Source organism: Leptodactylus fuscus, chromosome 2 (assembly GCF_031893055.1).
Source record: "Leptodactylus fuscus isolate aLepFus1 chromosome 2, aLepFus1.hap2, whole genome shotgun sequence".
Classification (NCBI taxonomy): Eukaryota; Metazoa; Chordata; class Amphibia; order Anura; family Leptodactylidae; genus Leptodactylus; species Leptodactylus fuscus.
Window position 1 is genome coordinate 93681516 of NC_134266.1, and position 26327 is coordinate 93707842.

Here is a 26327-nt window from a genome sequence, read left to right on the forward strand (position 1 = left end):
GCACATTAATGATATAATAAAACATAAAATGGATTAATTAATATTAAAGATACATAAAAATTTTGTACTTAAAACAAAGCATCCACTTAATATCGATTCCAAGTCATTTTCATGTCCTACCTGGCAATGCTCCACTCAGGCTCAATGCGCAGCACCTTGGGGTCATCGATGTATTCAAACTGCAGGCTGCTCTCTAACTGCGCTCGGTCCACACTCACTGACACATGAACGGGGCCCAAGCCATGCAAGGATGGAGCGGACACACACACTATTTCATTTAGAGACCTCCTGCAACAAAGACATTCACATCATTTCATTTTTATGTTATATTCTGCTAATATTCTCACTTTGTCTATGGCATAAGGTGAATAAACTACTGGATGAATCCCGTACAGTGGGCAGGATCTACTCAGTGTCAATCATTCAATATTAGCGCCCACTTGACTTCTAAGCATGAATTTAAAGGAACAAAATTCTACTGAATTATATATCAATCGGCTCTATAAGAAGCTGCCCACAAGGACTGTGTACAAAATGACAGGTATCTTGTAATTTATTCTCCAGAAATAGCATGCCTACCTTAGCCACAATATATCACAGTGAATTCAATATTGTCACTTAAATACACAACATGGAACACCATAGAAGAACATAACAAAGGCATTGAGGACATGATCACTATAGTATTAAAGAAGCCTTCCATTTTCTTTCCTAAATCTATTAATTGAGGCAGACACACTTCCCCTCCCCTTGCTCCCTTTTGTTTAATCTCCCGCTACCCTCCACCATTGTGGGTGTTGCATGTGCTTTATTTTAGGCGACACATTACAGGAAAGATAAAGGAATCTGCGAGTGACCTTACAGCCGCTGTGATGGGAGCAGTGTGTTTGGGGCAGTATTTAATGAACTCCGACAGATTGTGAGAATCAAGCACCTGCTCACCAAGCAATAAAATAAACGTTACAGGGTAGAATGGCGAGAGAGGCTGAATCACAATTATGGCTTTATATATTGTGCCGCCTCTGTACTCAAATATAGTGCAGGCTCCTGTAAAATGTCTAACGCTGCATTATCTTGGCTCATGCGTGGAAATGTCACATATTCTGCAATCTTCTTATTTCTTTTTGTTTTCCCTTCAGGAAGATGCGTTAGAATTGGCATAAAACATAGAAACATCCTTTGTAGAATATATGAAGAATTGTAGGTTTCTACCACTGTCTGTGACCTTTATCATGAAAAAATTATTTTAACAAGTATAAAATAAAATGTTTAGTGAAACCATCTACACAGAACTATAGCTAAGCTAGAAAATGCCAGAATCTGCTCCTTTCCACAGTGTATGGGCTGTCATGTATGATGACCTGTTCTTGGCACTACATATAGGACTGATACATGGAGAAATAGTATGCCTGAATACATGAGCCATTATAGTATACTATAACTGTTGCCTAAGCTCCACAGTGTTCCTGCAGTGACCACTACAGGGCTCAAGTAGAACTGCATTGACACTTCAGGTCTTCTAGATGAGTTTGCTGTCAGATCTTCAATCTGCTGCACAGAAAAATATCAACTATATCTGTCAATAGACCCTTGGGAGCCTGTGATCAGGTTCATCCTACCTATCACACATCACGGCATCATAAAACTTTGTAGAGTTTCAGAGAAAACACAGTTTAAAGGGAGTCCACTATATGCCTTCCTCCAACCCTGCTCAACTTGTTTGACAGGTCTCTCCCCATCAGTGAGAGTCTCTTCATTTAAGCCAAGCAGGACAGGGAGAAGATGCATAATGGACTCCGATGCCTGGACTGCCATCTTACAGCGTATCTGAGTAAAACATAGCTCACTGTAATGGGAATTCATGTCGCCTGAACTTCCCTTTAATGTCGGGGACCCACATTGCAAAAATGCAGTGTTTTGTGCCGCAGTGTTTCTGCATCGGCCAGGTGGATGTAAATTAGCATCTACCTGCAAATTGGACGGGATTGTGGCAAATCCCATCCACACACTGCAGAAAAAAAATCACGTGCATGTCAATTATACGCACGAAAATGCAGCAGAAAAAAAATGTGATGCGTTTCCGCTCTAGTCTTTTCTGCAGCTCACTATGGTGGTTTTAGCCTAAGGCCCATGCCCCATGGAACATAAATAACAAAAAACAATGCATTTTATAGTCCCTACAAATTGGATAGGATTCTAGCAAATCCCAACCATACATTGCAGAAAAAAAAATGTGCAGTGGAAATGCGTAAAACCATTGTGTTTTTGGAAATTGCAGCATGTCAATGACACCTACGGAAATGCCGGCAGTTTCTCTTTAGGTAAATTGAAGCAGAAAGTTTGCACAGGAAAACTCTATGAACTTTCTGTGAAAAGAGCTGGGGGAAAAACCACAATGAGTTTCCACCACGTTTTTCCCACAGCACTTTTTCACTGCGGACCGCTACATGGGGCCTTAGCCATAATGGAATTTATACTTTTCCTCAAAGCCCCAAATTGTCAGTGTTCTTACAGAGGTAGCTATACTTCTCTTAGTCTTCAACAATTAGAAATGTTGTTATAGCAAAGGAAGTGTTATAAAGTGTCAACAGGGAATCAATGAACAATTTACAATATTTGCAGTACTGTAAATGACAAAATTGTGACACATATCTTGATGGTGCAATACTCATGAGATCTGAGCCTGAACACTTGTAGACACCACAATCTCTGCTGACAACAGATAAGCTCCTTGTAAATCACCATTACTGAAACTTGCAGAAAATGTTAGACTGTACATGTTGCCATGGATTAAATAAGTAGTAAGGTAAGTGTCATATGGCGTAAAGCTCCGACATAATCATTCTGCACTACAAAGACTATTTTATTTAACAAGTTTGGAACAGGTACTTAAAGAAGAAGGTGCTGGATTTACCAGTAAAAATGTACCAGAATTTGGGCAAAATGATTATGGGGAGATGTGCTTCCAACCAGTGAAAACAGACTGGTGTTTGTCCATTGTCAGGGGATCAGTACCCTCCGTACAGAGAGAACTGCATTTACTTTGTATGAATGGCATAATGGTGCACACGCTGGGCCCCTCTCTGATACCTTCTTTAGGAGAATGCCATCCACACATTGCAGAAAAATACACGCAGTAGAAATGTTGCGATTTCCAAAACCATCACGGTTTTGGAAATCGCAACATGTCAATTACACCTATGGAAACAATGGTAGTTCTCCTATAGGTACAACTGAAGCAGAAAGTTTGCAGAGGAAAACTCTGGAGTTTTTGTGAAAAGCGCTGCGTGAAAAAGGTTTTTACACACTGCTTGTTATGTGGGGCCTTAGCCTTAGACAGTATTAGTAAATCTGGCCCACTGTGCTTTTATGGGAGAAGTGCACAAACAGTCCTGTTCCATGGGTATAATCTCTCCCTCACAGCTAATGCTATAATAAAAATTCTTATTAGCAAATGATTTAACTACCTTAAAATGAAGATGACATGATCACAAAGAAATCTCTTTCTTACAATAGGCACAGACAGTACAGTACATATACTACATTATGAATGCTACAGTTCACCCTTGAATTCATGTGCATTGTGATGAACCTTATTAGCCTGGGTATCGAAGTAATATCCTCCAAGCCTGAGCTCCCTCCACGTTACATTGTAATACAATTTATATAATAGACTGCTGCGCTCCCTCTACTTGGTGTTGTGACTGTTACTCTTTGCAGTCTGCGCCCACACACAGTCCATGTAAAGCAATTTCAATGTGAACAATGCCACTAGACTCTTTAGCGAAATTATTACATAAAAACAATAGAAAGAATAGGAATGAGCTGATATTTCCTGCTAAGATGTATCTTGTAACAGGGATTAGCATGAGGACGTGATAGGAGATCTTCTTAGCATTTTACCTTGCAAGTATGAGGCCTCACAGAAACCACAACTTTACAAAATCTATACATGATAGATACAGTCCTATGAAAAAGTTTGGGCACCCCTATTAATCTTAATCATTTTTAGTTCTAAATATTTTGGTATTTGCAACAGCCATTTCAGTTTGATATATCTAATAACTGATGGACACAGTAATATTTCAGGATTGAAATGAGGTTTATTGTACTAACAGAAAATGTGCAATATGCATTAAACCAAAATTTGACCGGTGCAAAAGTATGGGCACCTCAACAGAAAAGTGACATTAATATTTAGTACATCCTCCTTTTGCAAAGATAACAGCCTCTAGTCTCTTCCTGTAGCTTTTAATCAGTTCCTGGATCCTGGATAAAGGTATTTTGGACAAACAATTCAAGTTCAGTTAAGTTTGATGGTCGCCGAGCATGGACAGCCCGCTTCAAATCATCCCACAGATGTTCAATGATATTCAGGTCTGGGGACTGGGATGGCCATTCCAGAACATTGTCATTGTTCCTCTGCATGAATGCCTGAGGATTTGGAGCGGTGTTTTGGATCATTGTCTTGCTGAAATATCCATCCCCGGCGTAACTTCAACTTCGTCACTGATTCTTGAACATTATTCTCAAGAATCTGCTGATACTGAGTGGAATCCATGCGACCCTCAACTTTAACAAGATTCCTGATGCCGGCATTGGCCACACAGCCCCAAAGCATGATGGAACCTCCACCAAATTTTACAGTGGGTAGCATGTGTTTTTCTTGGAATGCTGTTTCTTTTTGGACGCCATGCATAACGCCTTTTTTTATAACCAAACAACTCAATTTTTGTTTCCAAAATGAAGCTGCCTTGTCCAAATGTGCTTTTTCATACCTCAGGCAACTCTATTTGTGGCGTACGTGCAGAAACGGCTTCTTTCTCATCACTCTCCCATACAGCTTCTATTTGTGCAAAGTGCGCTGTATAGTTGACCGATGCACAGTGACACCATCTGCAGCAAGATGATGCTGCAGCTCTTTGGAGGTGGTCTGTGGATTGTCCTTGACTGTTCTCACCATTCTTCTTCTCTGCCTTTCTGATATTTTTCTTGGCCTGCCACTTCTGGGCTTAACAAGAACTGTCCCTGTGGTCTTCCATTTCCTTACTATGTTCCTCACAGTGGAAACTGACAGGTTAAATCTCTGAGACAACGTTTTGTATCCTTCCCCTGAACAACTATGTTGAACAATCTTTGTTTTCAGATCATTTGAGAGCGGGCTGTCCATGTTCGGCGACCATCAAACTTAACTGAACTTGAATTGTTTTGTAGAAAGAAATGGTCCAAAATACCTTCATCCAGGATCCAGGAACTGATTAAAAGCTACAGGAAGCGACTAGAGGCTGTTATCTTTGCAAAAGGAGGATGTACTAAATATTAATGTCACTTTTCTGTTGAGGTGCCCATATTTTTGCACCGGTCAAATTTTGGTTTAATGCATATTGCGCATTTTCTGTTAGTACAATAAACCTCATTTCAATCCTGAAATATTACTGTGTCCATCAGTTATTAGATATATCAAACTGAAATGGCTGTTGCAAACACCAAAATATTTAGAACTAAAAATGATTAAGATTAATAGGGGTGCCCAAACTTTTTCATAGGACTGTAGATTGACTGATTCATATACAGACAGATAGATTAGATAGCTTTGAGATGAATAGAAAGATATGAGGTAGATTATGAGAGATATTTCTGAGATATGAGATAGCTAGAGAGGTAAAATAAAAATTAGTTTGAGAAAGGTCCAGGTATTCTGGGTCACATATGGAATAAACCCCAGAAATGATCACTTAGGGCTAGTTCACACGGGGACAAGGAGGCGGATTTTGACATCGGATTTTGCCTCAAAATCCGCCTCCATAGAATGGTGGTCTATGTAGAGGGCTAGCTTTTTTTTTTTTCTGCTAGCGTTTTTTTCCACTAGGCGAAAAAAAGAAGCGACATGACCTTTCTTCAGGTGTTTTCTGCCTGAAGAAAGCAATAGAAGTGATTGGGAGGCAATAAACACACATTTTTTTCTGCGCTTTTTTTTTTTTTTGCAAAAAAAACACGCGGGGAAAAACGCAACGCGTTTTTTGTGGCCCATTCACTTTACTGGAGGGGAAAACGCCTGCCATTTTTGGAAGCCGTTTTTACAAAAAAACACTCCTAATTAGGAAGGGTTTTTTTTCAGGACCAAAATAAACCACACATAAGTTACGTGTGAACTAGCCCTTATTCTTAATATTGGAGTGCTGTCTTTTTTGTATTTTGTAAATAGATGGATATAGTATAGAAAATTCAGAAAGCGCGTCCCAAAGTGAATAGATGCAAGCTGCAATGCTGAAATGATGTAGCAGTACTCTGCACACAGCACCCGGAACAAACACAGAGATCAAATTCCATTACTGGCTTACATGTAAGTGAGATAATATGAGACAATATATAAACTACATGTATAAATTAGAGGTTCTTTGTTATACATATTTGATCAAACAGTAAGAAGCCCATCTGCTATGACAAGGCAACCTCATTTGGATTTCTAGATACATAGATATGACATAGATTACTGAGATAGATAGATAGATAGATAGATAGGGTAGGTAAGTATGGGATAGACAGCTCTGAGACAGACAAATAGATAGATGGATGGATAGATAGATAGATAGATAGATAGATAGATAGATAGATAGATAGATAGATAGACCACATATACTGTCTATGTTATGTGCAGCACATACAGAGCAATGCTCATAAGGGAAGCTTCATACATACGACATGTGGAGCAGCATGCCAGTTATGTTTGTCACGTTCTGTGGAAGCAGACAAAGAACGTCCATATGCCACTGGAGGTTTTCTGCAAAGTCCCACATGCTTCTATGGATATCCTATTGCAGTTCTGCTTATAATATATATAGATAAATAATACAAGAAGCCTACTTTCACTGATAATTTTCAAATTTTAGATAAAACCACAGATGATTATACTGAAAGAAATGCACAGGGGGTTCTGCTACGTACACTACGTTAAACGCTATTATTTATTTCCCTAAATCCTACTATAGACCTTACAGAGTGTACATTCAGTACAGTAGTCCATCAGGCAAGTCTCCCTTCTGCCAGCCAGTCCTAAGCGATACATTACAGCTGGCAGGATCTTGCCCCTTCCCTGTGATCAGTTAATTAGCTTCCCATGCTATTATTATGCCGTCAAGCAGAATCTACCCACAACTCGGTGTGCAGGCTGAAGAATGGGAAGCTGTAATTAGCCCCAATCTCGTTATAAAATGCTTCATCTAATCAGCCTCCCCAGCTAGTCACTGACTGGAGTAAGTGTGCTCGAAATAGGACACGGGAGCCAGTGAGCACAGCATGCACGGCCACACATCTCAAATGCTATTCTTTCTTCCGGCATACTGCATCCCCTGTATAATTACTATATAGAAGAGGAACCTAAAGCATGGAGGCAGACCACAGGAATAGGAGAACGGTGAGATATTAACCTCATCTGTGCCAGATAAGCAATGAGCATGAGTACATGATGTGAATACAAACGCATTAATAAACCAATAGCTGAAAGACCCCTAAAACAATTGATATAAAACCACAAACCAGAAGAGGGCAGCAACATGGAATTCAGAAGATAAATATATATGTTCACAAATGAAAAATAATACCAGTGCATTATGGCCAAAGGATCAATGATTACACCTCATTGATGATAAAGCAGATACTATTCCAAGCTTATACTTAAGGGGTTCGAGTTTCTTAAAGTTACAATTGGCCATACATTTGTCTGCAGAAGATGTAGTATCACGTGCCTGTAAGGGTCCACTTACATAAATGCCAGCCAATAATTCAGTATGCAGATCAGAACTTGTGTGAATGGCCTTTACACAGGCCAATGTAAACTGCACAGTTCCAGAGAGCTTTCATTCCCCATCGTGCATGTTGAAAGCACATATAGAGATATGGAGATATGCTGCTTTCTTGGCAACCCCATAGAAGTGGACAAAGCAGTGGCCACACAGGCTCACCACTGTGGACAAAGCAGTGGCCACACAGGCTCACCATTGTGGACAAAGCAGTGGCCACACAGGCTCACCACTGCTCTATTAACCTGGAGCATTCAGGGGACCTCTCAAGCCTCTGTTTTTGTGGTTGCTGGAGGTTGTCAGAGAGACAACATTTATCTCCTTTCTACTGGATACGAGATATATGTCATTAATGGGAAAACACCTTAAATAGAGCCTACTGTCTCCTCAAGTATATTCAGCTGCCAACACTGTATTACAGAGCACATTACAGTGCACTTCATTGTGTATTGTATATCACTTTTCTAGATTTGGAGAAAAACAACTTTGATGTCTCATACAAATGAAGCAATCGGTGTACTGGGCAGGGATTTCAGCCCTAGTAGAACTAGTCTTGTCACTCAGACACATATCCGCACCTGCCTATGTAGTTGATTCTCTATGACATCACTCACTGTACTTGAGCAGCAAGAGCAGTGCTCCAAGGGCTGAAGACCCGCCCCCAGTGTATAAACTGCCTCATTTGCATAAGACTTCAAAGTTGTTTTTCTCCAAATGTACAAAAGTGTGCTCTGTAACATGGTGGTGGCAGTTTAATATGTATGGGGAAGGTGCTATGCTCCCTTTAAAGATGAGAGGTGTCCCGTGTTAAGGACTATGATTTAATAGGCCAGAGTTACTAGGTTCCCTACAGATTAAAGCTGATCATCTTCCCAGGCAGCAGACACCCTGTAATCAGATTATATTAGGGTAAATTCACACAGGGTTTTTTGGTCTGAAACCTGAGGTGGAGGCTACCTCAGGTTCCGGACCAAAATATGGGTAGTATGTGACTGGAAGCCAGTGCAGTACAGTGCTCCGGCATCCAGTCGCACACTGCGCTCCAGATTAGGCCTAAATAAATGGGCCTAGTCGGGAGGGAGTGTCTTCAGGTGGATGTCTCAAGGCGAATCCGCCTGAAAGAATGAGCATCTCGCTTCTTTTTCTGTGAGCCGTCACTTGATTTCAATGGGAGCCGTCTTTTTAGTCAGGATTTTGAGGCGGGTATGGCCTCAAAATCCTGACCAAAAAACCCCGTGTGAAATCACCCTTACGCTGGGTTCACACCTGCGTTCAATGTGTCCGTACTATGGTTTCCGTCTTCTGCATGGCAGAAGACGGAAACCATAGATCGGGTCCGGCCTTGCGCGGCGGTGAGCGTTTTAGGCTCTCCGCCGCGAAACCGGATTTTTTTATCCGGACACAGAGTAGTGCATGTCCGACTCTGTGTCCGGATTATAAAACCCGGTTTCGCGGCGGAGAGCGCAAAACGCTCACTGCCGCGCACGGCCGGACAGCTTTCTCACCCATTCAAATGAATGGGTGAGAAAGTCTCCTGCAGGCTTCCGTCTCCTGCATCTGTTTTATGCAGGAAACGGAAACCTGCAATAAGGAAAGAAGAACGCAGATGTGAACGAGCCCTTACTGTTATTCTAAGAGAAACAAAATCATCTGCTGTATCAGAGGTACATAAAAGGAGGTCATATTGGTAAGGTCTGTAATCATAGACTGACAAGTAAAAACATTCTATACAGCACTTACACCCCTTAGGCACCAATCTGAGATTTCTATTACTGAAAATCTGATGGAGAATTCTAATTAAAGAACCTTACAAATCAATGGCAGCTTGTATAGACTTATCCGTCAGTCTTAGCCCGGTAGTAAAGGGGTTGACTGTTCTATACAATTCTTCATTTCTATAAATTGGGGTAGATCTGATCTTGCATGTACTTACAACATATCAGAAACATTTGACTTTCTTCTCCTTATTAAATATTAAAAAAAAAAGAAAAGCAAAAATAAAACTTTTTTTTCCCCACTGTAACTATTCATTGAAGTCAGAGGGGGTCTGGTAGTCTCTGCCACAAGCAGGAGCCTACCATAGATTACTTGGAAAGATTTTCTTTCCTATCATTATCTTTGCTGGACAACCACTGTGCAGGAAACTCCCAACATAGCGCAATTGCTGGATTTGTAGAGAATTCTAATGTTACACATATCCTAATGATATGCCAAAACTTTATAAGATCAGGATATGTCTTTAACCACCTAAAATACTAATGTGTATTCCATGTAGAAGTACTAGAAGGAAACTTCACAAAAATAAGCACCGACCCCCAAGTACAAAATGCTAAATACCATACCCTTATTTATTTGCCACTGAACAGTTTAGCATTTTTTTTAAATCTATCCACATATTCAAAAGGTATGGCCCCTGAAAGCTTATATGTAAAACATGTGAGATTCTCCATGTCTCAAAATTAAAGATTCCCGCCCACAGGACAGAATCATGGATGATTTACATATATCTGTGAACTCTGCTTTCATGACTTATTAACACTCACCCATAAAATTCACAGGTTTGGTTGCCAAGACGAATTGAAACAGTGCTCCCAGCACCAAGATTGTGTCCAGTGATAGTTATCATAGTTCCCCCAGATTCCGGTCCTCGAGATGGACTAATGTGAGACACAGTTGGGTTCTGGAAATGAAAGAAATCAGGAAATCAATTTTTCATCTATTTGACTATTTTGTGTGTCAATGAACAGTTGTGTATAGCGCACTCTTAAAAACCAAAACGGAGCAGAATTAGGGTAAATCTACACATGGAATCATCAATGGGAGTCAGGATGATTTTTTCCTCTGATTTTTTTTCAACTAGAGGAAAAAGAAGCATCAGGACCTATCGTCAAGCGAATTCTGCATTGCAGAACCCACTGAAATGAATGGGAGGCAGAAAAAACTGCTAGCAGTTTGTTTTCCACCTCCCATTCATTTCAATCGATTCCCTGCAAAATGATTGGGCTCTAGCAAATCCCATCCACACATTGCAGAAAAATATGTGCAGTGGAAATGCTGTGAGTTTCCAAACTGTCGCATTGTTGCAAATCACAACATGTCAATTATACCTAGAGAAACACCCAGAAAGTCCACAAAGGGAAAAGTCTGCATACTTTCTGTGAAAAGTGTTGTGGGAAAAAGCGTGATGCATTTCCACTGTGGTTTTCCCCACTTTTTTGCTGTGCCTCACTACGTGGGGTCTTACCTTTACTCATCCTGCTACAGCACGCCCATGCTTAAAGTGGAGCAAACAGTGCCTACACACAAAATAATCTGTTGAATAAAGAGAATTTAGTGGAGGCAAAATACCTGCACGGAGGACTTTTCCTCTGCCAGTTCCAATTTAAAAAGGACACACACCCGACAAACTCCATTATAAACAATGGGGTCCGCCAGGCTGTGTGTGTAACCATTGTTTTAGTGGTCCGCCTTTCCGTTGAGGAGATGAAATGCTAGTGTGAACCTAGCGTTAGTTGATCCCCCAATATTATTTGTGAGTCTATGAAATGACCATAAGTTGCATCCAAGGTATTTCTTTTGCTTTCGAGCACCAAGTGCTAAGTAAAGGCGCCAAAAGTTTCCAAAATGCACCAATTCTTTTTATTCCACACTTTGATGATATGCATAAGCTTTAATGCTGCTTGCTACCATGACAGAAAAAAACCTTCTATAATATAGGAGACTTGAAGCCAGAAACAAACAGAATAAGAAAATGAAGCCAATAAATAAGCCGAATATATGAAGAGGTTACAGATAAACAGACAACCTAATAGATGACAGCCAAGGGCATAGGCAAATTCATGAGCGGCTGATAAAAATATACAGCTATTTGCAGCCCAACATGTAGATTGTTTCAAGTATTTCCAATTATTCTATTTGTAGGTTCTTCTACTCGCCCACAGCAATAACCTGCAGTGAGCAGACAACAGAATGGCTGGAAGATGGGGTATTATATCTCTCATGCAAAGCAATAATGATAAAAGTAGATAGGAAAATCGAGAGATATTTGGGCACTGTGGAGAAACTGCCTCCGGAATGTGTCATGTTGTTTGCTGCTGAGGAGGGAGATGGAGCAATACACTGAGGTCTCAGAAAGGTTGTTACAGGTTCAGGTTCCCATAAATCAGAAATAATGAGTGGGATTGTGTCTTGTGGGTCCAGGTAAGCAGCGGTTGAATCCATTATATTGCTGGCAGATACACATGATCCTGGGAGAGTGGGATGCCTGAATACCTAGCTTAGATGCTGCAGACATGTTGCTTTGGTTTGCTAACGGAAGCATTCTTGACTTAAAAGCCACGTATCAGATACACCTCGAAGCCGGGCAACCTTAATCCTCGTCCTTAGAACCTTGTCCATGTGACCTCTATCCAGATGTTATTTGGCAATACACAATGTGGCATCTGATTTAGTGAGATAAAACATTCTCTATTCTTCTAAAGCCATATTCAATAACATCACATTACAATCTTATTGCAAGCAAGCCAACAGTGCAGCAGTCAAGGTCACTCATATCTAAGGAGAAGAGCTGAAGACTTTTATTGGAAACTGTTGACAAAAACAGATCCTGGATTCGCCAGTTAATTGTAGGTTAATTGGCTTCCTATGGAATCGACCCTTGTGCAGAATGGGAGCCCCACTGGGGACTAGGACAGATGGGAGTGCATTCATTCTACAGTACTAGACAGCAGCTTAGCAGGACATGCATGTTGAGAAAGAAGGAAAGCGTAAAGAAAAAATAAATCATCACAACTTTTTTGTGTAACATTCGACAATCTGTTGCCTTTGCATAGAAATTATATTTTACTGTCTGAGGCCTGGTTCATATCTGCGTTTGGTATTCTGTTCAGGAAATCTGCTTGGGGACCCCCGAATGGAATAAAGAATGCGTTAAAAAGCAGTGAGCAAGGAAAGCACACGGACCCCATAGACTATAATGGGGTCATGTGTTTTCCGCGCAGTGTCCACACAAATCAACGGACAAAAAGGTGCTGCTGTGTAAAAACTATATGAAGTTACTATTACTATTACTAGTATTGAAAAACTGTCTTTGCTGACCAACCAATTACAGCGCAAAAATGAAAGCTGTGTTAAGATTGTTTGCTATGGATAACAAAGACAGATATTCATTAAGGCAGTGTTACACTACCTAATCCCATTCACACATTGCAAAGAAAAAAACACTGTGGAAAAGTTGAAAACGCACAAGTTTTTTTTGGGGGGGGCAACATGGTGGCTCAGTGATTAGCCTTGCAGCAATGGAGTCCTGGGTTCGAATCCTGCCAGGAACAACATCTAAAAGGAGTTTGTATGTTCTCTCCGTGTTTGCGTGGATTTCCTCCCATTCTACAAAGACTGATAGGAAAAAAAAAATTATATTGTGATCCCTATATAGGGTTCACATTATACATAAAAAAAAAATGCACAAGTTTTTGAAAAACGCAGAATGTCAATTGTATGTGTGGAAACGCTCCCGTTTTCCCTAAGGGTTTAACGGGTTTAACAGGGGAAGAAAAATCACAAAGAATAACACAGCAAAAAACGCAATTAAAAACCAAATGTTTTTTAGGCTAATGCACCATGTAAGGCAAAAAATGTAAGGCAAAAAAAAATGTGATGTATTGCAGGCGTGCATAGCGATTTTTACTGAAAATTCTTTCTGCTTTTATTATGCCTGTACAGAAAACGCCAGCGTATCAGTAGGTATGATAGACTGGCTGCGATTTACAAAAATGCATCGTTTTTTGAAATTACAGCATTTCCGCTGCAGATTTTTTCTGCACTGTATCGATGAGATTAGCCAGAATCCAATCCACTCTGCAGGTACTGTAAAACGTAACGTAGTCAAAATGTGGGGCCCTGTCCTTGGCTGTGTTCCGCAACGTGAGGTCTTATAGCCAGTTTCATAACCCCCATTGTTATTTTGGATTGAACCATGCAACTCTGTGAGCAGCAATTGATCAGGAAAAGTTTCCATACACTGTACAAGAAATTAGGGTTGGGTGATTTTTGCATAAAAATAAAATCTGCATTCGATTTTTAATTTTCATGTTTTTGCTTAAACAAACTAAAAAGGTTAAATATTGTGATATAAGGAGAAAAAGTCAGATATATCTTATATATAGGCATCCTCAGCTTGCCACCCAACTACTGACTATAGTGAGGAAACTGAACATCATAGTTTACAGTGGGAGGACAAAGTCTGCATAGAAGATTCCTGGGGCAGGACTAACAGAGATTTCATAATTTTTTGGAATGGAGAAATAATTGTAATTTTTTGATTAACTGCACATCCCTAGAATGAATACGTTTTATAGAAGTCAAACTGCAATATATAGAACTAAGGGCGCATTCACACTGTGTCTGTGTGTAATTTTACGTCAAATTCAAAGAAATTGGGAAAAGAAGGATATTGATACATAGCTACAAAACCTACAAGACAAGTTAAGAAAAAAATACAGACGTATAGTAAACGGAAATTAAAGCAAAGAATAAAGTTAGGAAGATGGCGGAAAACTGGAAGTCATTTCTGACAACTGATATCATCAGCTATGTGTGCCACAAGCCCTTATCCATTTCTCTTAGACGAAGGCATCCTCTAGTAGAATTACGTGATCAAACACATTATGGCCAGCTAAGCAATGCTACAAAGGGTACTTAGCTGGGGGAAATTGGTTAGCAAACTTGTGCACATACACAATAGGGACAGTCACCTGAGACGTAGAACCAGCGACTGAACAAGGTCACCAGAGAGAGGATTTTCTTCTGGTTCTATAGTAATAAACCTTCATTAATTAGCATGGAGAAGAATGGCATGTTTTATATGAAGTGGCTCCCTTAAACGTCGCCATTAATAGGATTAACTCCTTTTAGGGTCCTCGTTCTGCCTATCTGTACTTTCCAGGCTACTCTTGTTAAATGACATCATAAAGCACACAGTGACAGTTATGGCTTGTTATATGATTAAGGGGAGCCTTGTGCAGTTGAGCCGCAGAAAGCTTACCATTGATTTTTCTGAAAAAATGTGTCATTTTATCATGAGCTTGAGCAAACCTATAATTTGCTGCTAGGGAAGACTAGGTGTGGTGGACTGGGGAAGAGAGCCGCTGCTTCCATCAATGCTATTAGATGTGCACTAGCACAGTAAATTATAGGCAAACACTGAGCGCTGAATGGGCCACTGAGAAGAACGTGGCTTCTAAATTGGTCAACTCAGTCAAAAAGCTTCTCCTTTTTTCATAAGACTAAATACATACTGCTTATTCTCACTTCTTCAAGAATATTTGGAGTACTAAGAGCCTACTCCGATGGCCGACCTCCTTGGCTGTGTGCTGTCTACAATCTATGAAAATGGATTGGATTATTGGGTCCGTTTTCACGGACCCAACCCACTGAAGTGAATGGGTTCTTGAAAAGAGCAGATCCTCTAGTTCGCAAAAAAGCTAGTTATTGAATTCCTCTGAAAGTAAATATGCAACAAATTATACATCATCAATTCATTATACAATCCCAATTATTATATAACATAATAATTATACTATTTTAAAGCCTTGTAAAACTGGCTCCACTCTGACAACACAGCCCTATTAGAAGAATGTAATATCTATATATAATGAGCCTATGTCTGCAAAAACAACAGTCAAGTAATAGATATAGGTGTAATCTACTGCACCTATAGATTACACTGAATTTCTCAATGGCTACTGCTAAGAAATATTAAAGGGGTTTTTCAGGAATTAGTTACTGATGACCTATCCTGAGAATAGCTCATCAATACCCAGTTATTGGAGGTCTGATCATTAGGGCCCGTTCACACGGAGTAAACGCGCGTGTATTTTGGCAAAATACACGTGTAAAATATACACGTGTAAAAATAAGACTCCCATTGACTTCAATAACATTTTTTTACACGTGTAAAAAAAAAAATACACGTGTAAAATGTCATTGAAGTCAATAGGAGTCTTATTTTTAAACGTGTATTTTACAGTGACCAAGAGAAAGCTTCAGTACCATTCCAGGTCATTGCACTGGATATGGACTTGTGCTACTTTCAGTGCTGCCATAACCCCTAAGGATAGGTTAATATAAAATTCTCGGCCTACGTCACAATACTTATACTTGTCTGCTGTGGTGTCCTGGGTTCTTCTCCTGACTGTTGCAGCTCTCTTATGCTGAGTTCACACTGAGTTTTTTTTGTTTTTTTTTTAATTCAAACATTTTTATTGAAGGTATTTTTAAGATACAAAAAAAAAAAAACAAAGAATGAAAAAGCAGTGTAGTATTACAGGTATTCCTGGACAAATGCATAAGTCAGACCAAATAAGGTTCGTTTACAATCAGACTGTGCTATGAAAGGAGTATAACAACAAAGGCCACGCAGGACCAAGAACAACAATTCTCATTTGAAGGCAGGTAACTGAACTCTAATGAACCAGGAAGAAAAGTACAAATTCTGGAAATGGGGAAAAGAGGAAGAGGTATGAAATAGGTACAGAAAAGGAAATAAAGGTACCTTGAATTTGTAAGCCTATGGCGTGATAGGGGACAGTAACGTTACATGTTTTTTTAAATGTATTTTGACGCGGAATCCACCTAAGAATCTGGCTTCAAAAAATGTCTCCCATTGACTTCAATGAGAGCTGTTCACTTCTTTTTTCCCGCTCACGGAAAAAAAGCAGCAAGCTGCCCTATCTTGCCGTGGCGTGACCTTCTGACTAGGCCCATTCATTTTGGTCTAATCTAATCTGCCGCGAATGGATGCCGATGCACACCGTCATCCAGTCGCGGCAGTCGGAGGCATTTTTGGAGCCGGGTTCTGATGCAGATTCCGTGTCAAAATCTGGACTAAAAAAAAACCCTGTGAACTCAGCATTACATTGGTGCTAGGACTTATGTACTTCAAGTTTCTTAAAGGTCCAGTACAATGAATCTTTTTGTCCATAGCCACAGACTATTCTCCCAGGTTTAACCCTAACTTACTTCTATAGTGACCCAGTGGTTTCATGCATTCTCCAATAAATCGTGTAACAGTTCCATCAAATAATTCATGTTGTATATGCTTTAACAGTTTCATGAAGTGACACACAAAATAATACTTGCAGAATATTAAAGCCGAACACTCTTACCGACAGGTTGGAAACTGGATTACCAATAATTTTAACTTCTCAATTTTATATTTGTACCTTTAGTACAATGTTTGGAACAGGGTTGAAAAACTCCTTTATCATACTGTCTGCACATTTTGACAGGAACAACTTCAATAGGACACAGAAAATAAAGCTAGATATGCTATAAATGCTTTTTGCTACTCACCACAAAGCTATATTGCTGCAAAGATCGGGCCATGAACTCTGGCTTACATTCTCCAATACAGAGAAGCACTGGGCCGGAGCTGGATGCAGCAGTCGCTGGGCCCATTTCACATACAATTCTGAAAAATAAATATAAATGGAAAGCTATAAACCGCTATTTAACATAACAGCCATTTATTTCAGTGACGTCAATACCTAACAATTAAGGATGTGCAGGATTTCAGGCCTCCAGATCTGCATCTTGCCTACAGCCCTCTGAATCATGTTTGTTCTTGCTTCACATTTATATTATTGTCTTAGCTCTTTACTACCTTGCTTTTGTGTTCGTGCACCCACATGGTTCTGCCACCCACTCCCACTTTTCATGACCTTTCTTTCATTCTGTGAGCAGCTACGCTATCTCCCCTATTCGAGCATACTACATGCTCCCCACTGTTCTCCATCACCCTTTTCTCCCTCCAGCTGATTGTCTCTTTTTCCTATTAGAACCCTCCAGAGATCTGCATTAAGCTCACAGATTGCCAGATGGACACCCCTGGATTCACACCAATAAAAATAACAGCAGCTCACAAAACCTTAACCCTTCTGTCATTTTACACTGCAGTGCATCTGGAAAGGCCTATAGAAAGCAATGAGAACTTAGAGCTTAAGTCTCTATGGGAAACAGTCTCTAAGCGTACATTTAGAGGTGCTTCGAAACCCAGATGGACTGAGTCAGGCTCTGTCAGCCATGACAGATGACAAAAAGTCCTGTGTGATCCCCAATTGTGTCCTATCACAAAAGGGGGAGCACTCCATCATCCTGACATCTGCACTTCTAAGCCCCAGTCCGGCTGTTCTTTTCTATGTCTGAGTGCTCTGTGGTAGGCAGAGACAGGTGCAAACAAGAAATGCTTTCATCTTTCCAAAATATATCAAGCTATGAAGTCAATAGTTAAAATGAGAAAATCCAAAAGGCAAATCAAAAGTCATTTGCTAAATATTTCCTGAGAATCAATGAGTTGCATGGAATTACTGAGCGAGAAGCAACAAATCCCTTGCACAGTTCTGGTTCTTGTGTCAGTTTACTCTCAGATGTCCAGAACATTAGTATTCTGCACCAGCGCTCCAGAAATAAGCCGTTATCTACAGTATATAAAACATGTAGGTCCTACTGTATGAACTGCCTGGTGGGATTATGTGGCATTAGGGAGGTTAAAGAGAACCTGACTCCAAGGATGCATTCAATTGTGTACAAATAGAAGTTATACTGAGTTTTTCCAATCACTCCATTCCAATATGCTGAAAATAACTTACAGTACAACGCGCATTGGGTATGCTAATAACCAAGCATAGACTTCATTTGTGAAATGCATCAATCTTGGGGCTGTGGGAGATCTCAGTAGTTCTTGTACCATACAGTTTCTTAAAGGGAATGTTTCACCACAAAATGAGCTATTTTTTAAACCCAGTTTTATGTCAAACACATTTTTTAAGATTTTTTTTTAACTTTCCATGTCAGTATCTATATTTTAAAAGTACTAACTCCTACAATTTTCAGCCTAATAATACACCAACACTTGCCAATTCTGTAGAGGTTTCTTTGACCTCATTTATCGTAGACAAGATGGATGGTATTACGAGAGAAAATGAGACATCTATACAAAACATCACTAACCCATCACTGCATCCACTACTGGCAATAGATGATGTCTCAGCTTATCTGCTCCCCCTCCCTGCACAAAATACGTCCAGAAAACTCTCCCATAAACCTCAATGAGTTAATAACAGATTAGAAAAAAGTAATATGTTTCACCAAATGTAAAAGTGGTGAGACATTCCATTTGAGGCCGGGGCACCACGTGGCGCATACACTACAATTTGCCCACGGTGGAAACGCAGCAGGAAAAATCGCTGACTTTTACAGTCGGAGCAAAGTGGATGGGATTCTAGCAAATCCCATGCCCACTTTGTGGTAAAACCGTGCTGCGGACACGGCACGATTTCGAAAAACAGTGCAGTTTTGGAAATTGTAGCTTGTCAATTATGCCTATGGAAACACCGGCGGTTTCCCCATAGGTATAAATGAAACAGAAGCCTCTGGGAAGAACCACGGGGACGCCACGTGGGGCCTTAGCCTAAAGTGAACAAACAACCCCAGGATATTCACTAATCCCTTGCTGATCCAGTTGCAACGCAAACCGTTCCCTGTTGACCTCTACTTCTTGGTGTCTCTCTAGAATTCACCTGCCGCAGTGATGTCCCACCGCAGTCTGTGATTAGATAGGCGGACATCTCCTGTAGGTGTTGGGATACCAGGAAGTAAAGATCAGTGGGAACCAGTGGCAGTAGGAATGGTTTTGTTTATTCACCTACATCATGTTACTGTACTTTTAATCTTAATATATGTTGTAGCCAAACAACCCCTTTAATGCTGGGTGGACACATTGCAGACGACATGACATAAAGCTGAAACTACACTGACAAATTGCCACAGTTTCCAAACTGATTGCAGGGTGAAAGTAATCTCAATAGAATTACATTTAGCTGCAGTCAGTAAAAAAAGTATGACAACCTACATGCTGGCGACATATTGCCTACATCATAGACACGTCTGAGCTGCAACATGTGAGCACCGCATCACATATCAAATGAAATGAGTAATTTTTATTAAGAATCTAGAAGCCCTTTGTCTTTCTGTACAATGCTATCTGTACCTATGCAGTACACATAACTACAATGTGGGCATTTCACTTTTGCTGCAGTCCATTTTGACAATGTTTTTCTATCAGACACATCATAGCACAAGCTATAAATAGACTGGAGGCCCCATTATGGCACACATATGTTCATCTCAGAGGCTTTACCTCCTCTGCCTACCGCTCTATCTTCCCATTTTCTTTGTGCAATAAATGACTTATTACCGTTCTTGGTTTTACCTGCCATTATCTGATTTCCAGAAGCCGGCAAAGATTGTCTGCCTATTTTTTTATATTTATAGAGACTAGGTAAACAAGCAAACTTGACCTTAACCTTTACAAAGTTCAGCATGACCTTAATTTCGATGTTATCCTAGTACTAGCTGTACTAGTACGTGGAAGTTAACTGGAGTACAAAATGGAATTTCTCACTGTTACCATTCATTTGGAGCGCTTCAATAACTGCAGCGATTCATTATTAATCTGTACCTCTATATATACAGTCATCCAAATATGCTGTTACTATTAGGGGGGTCAGGCATTGTGCAAAACATTCATTAGAAGGGTTAGTTGGATTCCTAAGTATGTAGCACAGTAATGCAGACTTAAGGGGGTGCAGAAGGCAGTTAGAACATTATTGGTGCTTAAAGGGGGCCTGTCAGCGCTAAAATCATTATTATATTTGCCCTAGTACATTATAGTACTCAGAGCCATGAACACAATGATGTTTTTAGAATGACTGCTTGATTTTGACAAAAAAAATAGAACTGCTTAGGTTATGCTTAAGGCTAGTTCACACGTAAATTACGTGTGACTTAATTTGGTCCGGAAAAAAAACGCTTCCTAATTAGAAAGGGTTTTTGGACCTTGACGCGTTTTTTGGAGCGTTTTCTGGTAAAAACCGCTTCAGAAAACGCCAGGCGGTTTTCCCCTCCCCTAAAGTGGATGGACCGTAAAAAAAAGCGTTGCGTTTTTGCAAAAAAACGTGCAAAAAAAGTGACACTTTTTTTTGCATAGAAGTGTGACGTGTTTTTCGCCTCCCATTCACTTCTATTGCTTTCCTCAGGCGGAATCTTCCTGAAGAAAGGTCATGTCGCTTCTTTTTTCCGCTAGCAGCAAAAAACTGCTAGCGGAAAAACGAACGCTAGCGGTCTCCATAGACCACCATTGTATGGAGGTGGCTTTTGAGGCGAAATCCGCGGTGAAAATCCGCCTCATTGCCCCCTTGTGAACTAGCCCTCAGGTTGAGTTGGGTCATATCTAGGTGAGGTTATTCCTAGGCTAGCTTGTTAAATTAAGAGTACAATGGGGGCGCATACTCGGGTGACTGAGCATCACAGCAAGATCTTCCTTCCACTAAATATCCCTCCCAGCAACCCTGATGTACTCTGAGGGTAAGTTCACACAGAGTTTTTTGGTCAGGGTTTTCAGGCCGTTTCTTCCAGCTCCCGGAAAAAAGAAGCGAGATGTTCATTCTTCAGGCCGAGTCGCCTCGCGATTCAGCCTGAAAAAACTCCCTCCTCCGGAATAGGCCCATTCATTGGGCCTAATCCTGAGCAGAGTGCGCGGCTGGATGCCGGTGCAGTGCACCAGCTTTCAGTCGCGGCTACCTGGTTTTTGCTCCGGAACCTGAGGTGGCCTCCGCCTCAGGTTCCGGACCAAAAAACTCTGTCTGAACCTACTCTGAGGTTTCCCTCGCTGACTCCTGACCAAGAGGAAGATCTTGTTGTAATGCTCAGCTGCCCCGGAACACACCCTTGACTGCGCCAGTTTTGGAAATCGTGGCGTGTCCGCATTGCAGTTTTTGCCACAAAGTGGGCATGGGATTCGCTACAATCCCATCCATTTTGCCCTGACTGTAAAACGCGGCATTTACGTCCTGTGAGGCCCTGTCCTAAAACAGAAACATCAGTTAAAGACTAGTCTTACTGTTCAGCAATGATGTACTCTTCCTCCACAGGCGTGCACTGTACCCCAGCCACCAGTACATTGCTGGCAATCTCAGAAAAGTCTAGACCAAGGTTCACTCCCCGAATTGTGACACGAGTGCCCCCCTCTGGGGGTCCAGACACCGTGAGTATCTAGAAAACATGCAAGGAGAAAGAATATTAGCACTTTATTTAGTTGATGTCAGAGTATCCAAATGCTGCCAAATAGATATAAAATGTATACAGTACAAATAAACAACAACACACCCTTTTATTGCACTGGTGCCGATACAACACATCAATGAAAGTCTACGGACATTTGTGTCATCTGTTTTTCACAGAATCAGTGACATCCAAAATATAGAAAAAGGTGATCTGCTTTTTAAAGACATGATAAACTGATCAACCATAGACAACACACCACTGTCAAATGAGCAGGGTGGTGGTGTGGTGTCCGCAGATACAGACGGAGGAATGATACCTAAGTGGAATATGGACAGTGATTGTCAGAACTTTCTTAAAAGAGATCTTGAAAATAAATTTGAAAGGCTAGATCAGGTGAAAAAGAGGTCACATTCACTTGGTGTCAGATGAAGCCATGGTTCTATGCAGGCTACAGACATGGCCAATGTGCACAAGGGCAGAATGCTGATAGTACAACCAGTCACACACCTACAATCCATGAAGAGGAGTAGGCTAGCATGTCAAATTCACACAGATAAGCCTGTATTCAGATGAACATGTTCATAAAAAATCTACATTATTATTTCCAAGCAAGTAAATGTAACAAAATACATAAACATAACAGGCAAATGCATTGTGTAAATAACTATCATACACCGGAGATCACTATATTGTATATCGAAGAGCAAAATAAAGGTAGTCTAAGTCGCACTATATGTAAAACATGAAGACAAGGCCATAACAGAGTCCACTCTCACATACTATATATAATGCATAAAGCTCCAGGCACTGAAGTGGTTGATTTTCGTAGGAGCAGCAAAGACCAGGGTTTCTCTGACCTACATTCCTTTGGACGCTAATTGAGCAGTTTGGAAGTAACTGTGTCACAGCTCAGCCCCCGGCTGGGACAGAATGAGTTTTATTAATTACAGCTGGCGAAATGCACAATAAAAACAACATACACCACCAATGTATACACACAACCCCACACGCTGCAACTTGCATACACTTAGGCCTGTTGACTCGCATAAAGATGCACCTTATGTGTAGACAGCAGTGATGGAGAGAAAAATAACAGATAGATAGATAGATAGATAGATAGATAGATAGATAGATAGATAGATAGATTTGGCTATGTGTCTGAGATAAAGATTGTTGAGGAGAAAAGTCAGCACTGTGGAATATGTAGGCACTATATAAACAACAGGAAAATGCAATAAAAGAAAGCAAATGCACTGTGATTCTGACATAATAATTCATGAGCCAGATTTGACATGGTAGGGATAAGAGCAACGGACTTCAGCGACTGATTGACTGATGTAGAAAGAGTCTGTCTGCATTCACTCTAATCTAAAAAAAAAAAAAAACACGAGAGAAACCTTCTTCCCTACTTTTCTGATGGAAGAAAAAGTTGGGCATAGAGGAATTTTTCTTTCATCACACAAAATTAAACAAGCATCATGGAAGAAAGCTTCCATCAAGATTTTACATTGCAGTGAATGGGAATGAATGCCAGAGAGAGGGGAGCAATGTCTGTATCTGTCATTCTATTACTCTTAAGGTCTGTTGCTTTGATCCTATGACGGATGAGAGCAATGGACATGTATAATGCTACTGTGATCACCCCCGGACCTGTTTTAAATACTAGACATTTTTCATGGCAATATCAAGTGCTAAATGTGCCAAGTGTTGGTGCAAAATTGTGAATTAAATAAAAAAGACATAGCTTTCTTACTTGCAAAAACTAGTAGTAAACTACAAATGCACTGTTTTTGCTTTTGTTAATTGTTGAATAAAAGGGCAGAACCGTCATAAAATCATCCAGTGTGAACTCAACTTTATGGGATTGTGGTTCACAATGGGTCAAACATGGTTTGGTGCAGCAAAAATGAGTGAAAGAGCCATAAGCTTTGTGTGATGTAGTCCCTCTCTGCAAGAGGCCGAGCCTTTCTGCCTAGCAGAGAGCACATTTACAGCCTAATTGTTACAAGAGAGAGGGACCCGATTATTCATTCTGACAGAACAGCCTTAAGCTGCTGTGTGGAGGGCATGTTATGGTAATAGAAACATGCGCATTATAAATTTATATACAAAACAGATAGACACAGAGGCAAATAGACACACTGATAAGGAAATATATATGTAGAAATGCAATATGTATACATTAGCATGCACACGTGTATGAAGCACAATTCGCAACAATGTTTGATGTGTTGAAGTACAAACATGTGTAAGTATGTGTGTGTAATTTTAATTCGGGTCAATGTATATGGCTACTCCTACGGCACAGTTTATGTATTCATGCAGGGCATTCATTTGCCCAATTTTCTTACCAAATTAGCAAATGCATTCAAATGTTTTAAACCATTTATTAAATGGTGACGTAATGAAGGATGTGTCAAGAAGGGTGAAATAATACCCAAAATCCAAGAAAAATGCCAAGGAAAAGGCATGTGACAAAAAGGCAGTAAGAAAGAGCAGAAGAGTGGACCATGGAAGTGACATCACAGTAAAGTGTGATTAATAGCCTCCAGCCGAGGAGCAGCGCTGCCACTCATGTTTCCTGGACGACCACATCAACGCCGTAGAAAAGTTACGATTCAGCTGGAAACATTGGGCAGATTTAAAATCATCCGTTCTGCTTCACTAGCCACCACAGTAGTCTGGGCATCCCGTAGACAGATGCATTCATGTTAAGTCACCCCCTCCTTCTCTTCCTCTTTCCAGCAAATCGATTTGTCAATGGGCACATCTGCTCCCCGGTGCCTGTCTGAGGGGCTGCATTTCCATATCCAGCGTCTGGTTGACCTTTGGCATTGGATGTGACACAGAATAAAGAACCCAACAGGGGATTCTGTAATGATTAGCGCCTCTCACAGGCACAGGGGTTGTGGGACTATGGGAGCCTGACCGAGACAAAGGATTTCTATTCTTCTTTAAGTCTTCATGCTCCTCATTGGCTTCCTCTAGGACTAGCATGCCTTCTGTAACATGTGAACTTCAACTACGTGCCAACAAAGCAAATGACTAGTGGAGAGGAAGATCAGACAAGGTGGTAAGATTGATACACGGAGACAATAAATATGAGGGCCTTGCACTTTTTCACACCTTCTTTCACCTTATACTAGGGTTGTACAACTATCTCATGAGAAACCCAGCCACAGCCTAGTTGTCGCGTGCATCTGAATATATTTGACTTTTTTACTGAAAGCTAATTAATCAAGTACTTAAGATAAATGGGAACACATTTTGTTCCATAAACTCTACTGTCGTGGAATGAATTCCAAGTTCTATTAATATGGCACCCCCAACTGTTCCACTTATTAGACATATTACCTTGCCACCATCAGCAAAGAGATAAAGTGGAATTACAGTTAATACCAGATAGCGTCAGAATTAAATAGGCTTTAGGAAAATGTGAAGCTATTATTTTTTACAGGGAGAACATTAATTTAATAGGTTATCCTGATGAATAATCAGCTATACGCATGAAAAATTAGGAGAAAATACACTACATTATTTCCGTTTAGATTTATTATAGTTCATATTAAAATGATTTACACTCAAGCAACTAAATAAACTGTGTGGTCTTTTACACTTTGTGTGTTATAGTCTCTAGAATGCTGGGCAAGCCTGGGTTGCTTTTCTTCATTGCGGAGCTGTTAGAATTTACCCAATTTCCTTGCACTAGGTATCTTTCTATCCCTGACAAAATAGTGGGCCAAGTCTAAAGGGTGAAAGTCACACAAGAGGAACCCAGTGCTCCAGGGTTATGTAAATGAGGCAGGTTATTGATTGACATTTCATGAAAATGTCTGCCCCCCTCATCCTGACCTAAGTGTCCCCAGCCCTCCCTGTAAGGAAAGAAAATGTTCTTCCCGAGCGTATCGATTCGCTGCATGCGCTTCACTCACACTTTTATTTAATTAACGGCTGTGAGCCTGTGGATATTCTGTGTGTGAGACTGACGTTAAACAGCGAGGAGAAAGAGAGACAGCAGCTCAGGACAGGAAGGGAGGCAATTACAAAAATAATCATGAAATAAGACAGATGGGAAAGATTAAGGAAACAGGCGTAATTAGAAGGTCAAGGTCCCACAGTGCGATATATAATCTGATTCTAAACAAACCTCTGTGATACGTGGATTGGTGCACTTGACATTCCTACTGGACCAATCTAGCCACTGGTTTTGTGAAGAAGCACAGTGATGGTGCAAAGTACATCGGCCTTCTCCGCTGCACCAGCCGCACTCAAACTTCTGATCAGCTTTCAGGCACAGGCCACAGCTTTCCCTTTGAGCTGCGCACTTGTACAAATGAACTAGGGAAAGATCAAATAAAGGATGTTAGTTTAGATCGTTACAGAACAAAAAAAAAAGAAAAAGAAATT

At 40.5% G+C, this 26327-nt stretch overlaps 1 protein-coding gene across 1 annotated transcript in view; it reads right to left on the minus strand.

Annotated features, from left to right (window-relative positions):
* Positions 1–26327, minus strand: part of PLXNA2 (plexin A2) — a 272967-nt gene that overhangs the window by 43656 nt on the left and 202984 nt on the right. The window contains exons 12-16 of the mRNA XM_075264212.1: positions 26068–26258; positions 21757–21908; positions 17151–17268; positions 10343–10479; positions 121–288 (exon numbers count right to left, since the gene is read on the minus strand). Of these exons, the coding sequence (XP_075120313.1) occupies positions 121–288; positions 10343–10479; positions 17151–17268; positions 21757–21908; positions 26068–26258 (766 nt within the window). The remainder of the gene's footprint in view (positions 1–120; positions 289–10342; positions 10480–17150; positions 17269–21756; positions 21909–26067; positions 26259–26327) is intronic.